Source organism: Penaeus vannamei, chromosome 5 (assembly GCF_042767895.1).
Source record: "Penaeus vannamei isolate JL-2024 chromosome 5, ASM4276789v1, whole genome shotgun sequence".
NCBI lineage: Eukaryota > Metazoa > Arthropoda > Malacostraca > Decapoda > Penaeidae > Penaeus > Penaeus vannamei.
Window position 1 is genome coordinate 7,665,500 of NC_091553.1, and position 5,287 is coordinate 7,670,786.

The following is a 5,287-nucleotide window of genomic DNA, read 5'->3' on the forward strand; positions in this document are numbered from 1 at the left end:
AAGAGGTGTGTTTGTATATTGGTAACATTTGTTATTAGATATTGTTTTGTTGCTATAGAGGAAAATAGTCATAATGATGGAATTGTGCATTTTCATTCAGATTTCGTACTTGAAGATGTGTTAAGAGATCCTTTAATTCATGATAAATCAAACTTGCTGAGTGATTTACATCAAGTGTTTCCGCACCTCTATGCATTGGTAAAGGCCAATCCTTACTTACATTAGTCATATTGTTTTTTTTCCGTTACTATGCATCCTCAGTAGGTTGCTCTTGCACATTAATTGATTTCCACATGGCAAAGTGACCTTTACACACTCCTGAAGGTATTTATGAAGCTGATATGAGCTGAGGAGGGTCGCTACGATAAGCGTCACGAGTGGTTTCGGGCTCCCGTAGATGTCTCTCGTACGGAGATGTGTTTACGACCTCGGGAGTGCTCTGAAAATACGCTCGTTGCGAGAAACGAGAGAGTATTTTGTTTTACGATATAAACAACCCATTTACGATATCGTAAGACATTAGTAAATCCGGCCCCAGAGACTAATTCCTTTTTTAACTTCCAGGAATCAGCCTCGACGCAGCCAAGTACCTGACTGCGCTCAAGGGCGACTCAGGGCTGGGGGTCGTGGGGGTCGGCATCGACACCTCGACGGCCAATCCGACGCATGTGGAATTATTCGAAGACAATATCTATGTCTTGGAGAACGTGGCTAAACTGGAGGTTCGTTTCCAGTTTAGAGAAATACGGTGGCAGAAAAAAATCTTTTAATGAAATTAAGCTTCGAATCCGTCTTGCCCTTTGCGAAAAGAACTGTATTAAACGGATCTTCGAGGCGGGATTCGAAACATGTTTGAGAAGAGTTTTGACTGTGGCTGTACCTGTTTCATTATCATTGCTGTGCGTCTATAAGAGAGATTTATCTTTTTATCACCGATACAGTTGTATCAGAAATCTGATCGTCATCCTAACTATATATTACTAAAGCATATTATGCCTTTGGTTCTTTCAGATGCTTCCAGCCAAGGGATTCCGCGTAATAGTGAAGCCCATGAGCACCAAAAGAGTCACTGACTCGGTTAGGATCTTCGCGAGCTTCCTAGACGCTGACGACGACGACGACGCCTCCTCCACGAACATCCCAGACGCTGACGACGACGACGACGCCTCCTCCACGAACATCCCAGACGCTGACGACGACGCCTCCTCCACGAACATCCCAGACGCTGACGACGACGACGACGCCTCCTCCACGAACATCCCAGACGCTGACGACGACGACGACGCCTCCTCCACGAACATCCCAGACGCTGACGACGACGACGACGCCTCCTCCACGAACATCCCAGACGCTGACGACGACGACGACGCCTCCTCCACGAACATCCCAGACGCTGACGACGACGACGACGCCTCCTCCACGAACATCCCAGACGCTGACGACGACGACGACGCCTCCTCCACGAACATCCCAGACGCTGACGACGACGACGACGCCTCCTCCACGAACATCCCAGACGCTGACGACGACGACGACGCCTCCTCCACGAACATCCCAGACGCTGACGACGACGACGACGCCTCCTCCACGAACATCCCAGACGCTGACGACGACGACGACGCCTCCTCCACGAACATCCCAGACGCTGACGACGACGACGACGCCTCCTCCACGAACATCCCAGACGCTGATGACGACGACGACGACGCCTCCACGAACATCCCAGACGCTGACGACGACGACGACGCCTCCTCCACGAACATCCCAGACGCTGACGACGACGACGACGCCTCCTCCACGAACATCCCAGACGCTGACGACGACGACGACGCCTCCTCCACGAACATCCCAGACGCTGACGACGACGACGACGCCTCCTCCACGAACATCCCAGACGCTGACGACGACGACGACGCCTCCTCCACGAACATCCCAGACGCTGACGACGACGACGACGCCTCCTCCACGAACATCCCAGACGCTGACGACGACGACGACGCCTCCTCCACGAACATCCCAGACGCTGACGACGACGACGACGCCTCCTCCACGAACATCCCAGACGCTGACGACGACGACGACGCCTCCTCCACGAACATCCCAGACGCTGACGACGACGACGACGCCTCCTCCTCCTCCTCCTCCTCCTCCACTAACATCCCAGACGCTGACGACGACGACGACAACGCCTCCTCCTCCTCCACGAACATCCCAGACGCTGACGACGACGACGACCTCCTCCTCCTCCTCCACCACTAACATCCCAGACGCTGACGACGACGACGACGACAACGCCTCCTCCTCCACGAACATCCCAGACGCTGACGACGACGACGACAACGCCTCCTCCTCCTCCTCCTCCTCCTCCACGAACATCCCAGACGCTGACGACGACGACGACAACGCCTCCTCCTCCTCCTCCTCCTCCTCCTCCTCCTCCACCACTAACATCCCAGACGCTGACGACGCCTCCTCCTCCACGAACATCCCAGACGCTGACGACGACGACGACGCCTCCTCCACGAACATCCCAGACGCTGACGACGACGACGACGACGCCTCCACGAACATCCCAGACGCTGACGACGACGACGACGCCTCCTCCACGAACATCCCAGACGCTGACGACGACGACGACGCCTCCTCCACGAACATCCCAGACGCTGACGACGACGCCTCCTCCTCCACGAACATCCCAGACGCTGACGACGACGCCTCCTCCTCCACGAACATCCCAGACGCTGACGACGACGCCTCCTCCTCCACGAACATCCCAGACGCTGACGACGACGCCTCCTCCTCCACGAACATCCCAGACGCTGACGACGACGACGCCTCCTCCACGAACATCCCAGACGACGACGACGCCTCCTCCACGAACATCCCAGACGCTGACGACGACGACTCCTCCACGAACATCCCAGACGCTGACGACGACGACGCCTCCTCCACGAACATCCCAGACGCTGACGACGACGCCTCCTCCACGAACATCCCAGACGCTGACGACGACGACGACGCCTCCTCCACGAACATCCCAGACGCTGACGACGACGACGACGCCTCCTCCACGAACATCCCAGACGCTGACGACGACGACTCCTCCTCCACGAACATCCCAGACGCTGACGACGACGACGACGACGACGACGACAACGCCTCCTCCTCCTCCTCCTCCACGAACATCCCAGACGCTGACGACGACGACGCTTGTGTCTATAAGAGAACTTTATCTTTTTATCATCACCGATAGAGTTGTATCAGAAATCTGATCTTGTCATCCTAACTATATATTACTAAAGCATATTATGCCTTTGGTTCTTTCAGACGATTCCGGACAATGGATTCCAAGTAATGATGAATCCCACGAACACCACCAAAGAAGGCATTGTCCCGGTTAGGATCTTCGCGAGCATCCAAGTCGCTGACGACGACGCCTCCACGAGCATCCTAGACGCTGACGACGACGACGACGCCTCCACGAGCATCCCAGACGCTGACGACGACGACGACGCCTCCACGAGCATCCCAGACGCTGACGACGACGACGACGCCTCCACGAGCATCCCAGACGCTGACGCCGACGCCGCCTCCACAAGCATCCCAGACGCTGACGCCGACGCCGCCTCCACGAGCATCCCAGACGCTGACGACGACGACGCCTCCACGAGCATCCCAGACGCTGACGACGACGACGCCTCCACGAGCATCCCAGACGCTGACGACGCCTCCGCTCACGGCGCAGTTACGTACCTGGCGCCCGTACTGCTCGTCCTCATCGCCGTGATGCATATTATAACCGTGTGACTTTTATCTACTCGAGTGAATGAAATGATGCGCTTCTGTTACAAATTAGAATAAAATTGGGTATTTTTCCAGCTTCTACCTTTGCATTTACCCCTATTGAAATACTCATTATAATCACAGGTGTGTATTCAGAATACATAACATATATGTAAGCCCCCTACCGGATCCCCTGCCCGTTGTCGTCCAGGGGAGGGGGGGGGCTAGGAGACGGAGACAGGCACAAGGCCAGGGATCACCCCTATCTTGGGCGTCAGCCCTCAACCGATTTTGAACGGTCTTCCCTTCTTTCCCCTTCCTTATCATTCTCTTCTCCAACCTTTTCTACCATCCACTCACTAATGTGTTACAGCCGTGTAAAAGTCTGACCTTGTGCCAGTTATGAAATTTTATGGATGCAGCACTCAACTTTTGAGTACATTACAAAAGTGGATCGTCTCCTTTTTTGAGGGACCATTTTCGCCCTTGCCGAAATCGTGTTTTATGCATTTTCAAGGAGTTCCAGGGCCTCCAATTCTCCCCTGAAAATTTAAAAGCCTGACAGCTGTTTTTTAGGTGGCGGCAGCCCTTTTCGATGTCGACCGAAATATTTATTTCTTCACCTTATCTTAGAAAATCGGCAATTGTGACGTAATGATTTGAGATAATAAAATATTATTTTTTGAAACCTTATTAAATTTCACGTAAGATGAGACCAACCTTTTAATTTTTTCGAAATTTTTAGTATCTGGTTAGCATTGAAAAAAAAAAATGCAAATATATAAACAATGATCTGCCGCTCATATGGAATATTTCTTATCTTTTTCATCATAAATAGTTATTTGCTCTATGAGCAAAAGATTTCGAAAATGCAAATATCTCCCTCCCCAAATAGTGGGGGGAGGCCCCAGATCACCACCAAAATTTTATGGAATATTAGGCTAAGAGACATATATTTGTGTGATTATATATATATATATATGTTTTTTTTTTATATAAATTCTTGAGTTTAAAATTAATCCTGGATCCGAACCATGGTTCACATCACCAACTTAAGTACAATTGGCATCTAACTTTGGTAAAAATCTCATTAAAATATGTTCATAACTTTTAGAAATATCGGAAAACACAATAAACAAACAGCAAACACACAAACGGAAGTAACAAAATAAACAAAAAGTCATGGGATACACAAAAATTATCTATATATATACTTACATACCTTGTATACATATTGTTACACCGCCCCTATATTTGGATTTTTTTTTTCAAGGGAGTCTTAGTTTAGTTATTCCTTTATTTACCACCCTGGCTAACTGCACAGGCGTGGGCAAGCTGTAGTACATTTGATACATGGTCAAAGCATTATATAATAGTATTACAGAATAAATCTATATCATAAAATTATTACGGTCTAAAATATATCATTTAAAGGAAAAGAACGATCAGTAATTTATCTACTCATCTGTCAAGCCGGCATACGGCTTGGGCGTGGAAAGGCAAT

The 5,287-nt window shown here is 50.6% G+C and overlaps 1 protein-coding gene across 4 annotated transcripts in view; it reads left to right on the top strand.

Annotated features, from left to right (window-relative positions):
• Window positions 1-3,878, top strand: part of LOC113801792 (uncharacterized) — a 42,150-nt gene extending 38,272 nt beyond the window's left edge. For all 4 annotated transcript variants that reach the window (XM_070121796.1, XM_070121795.1, XM_070121797.1 and 1 more), the window contains exons 5-7: window positions 565-722; window positions 1,012-1,077; window positions 3,328-3,878. In XM_070121796.1, the coding sequence (XP_069977897.1) occupies window positions 565-722; window positions 1,012-1,077; window positions 3,328-3,807 (704 nt within the window). In that variant the 3' untranslated portion in view covers window positions 3,808-3,878. The remainder of the gene's footprint in view (window positions 1-564; window positions 723-1,011; window positions 1,078-3,327) is intronic.
• Window positions 3,879-5,287: the final 1,409 nt, after the last annotated feature.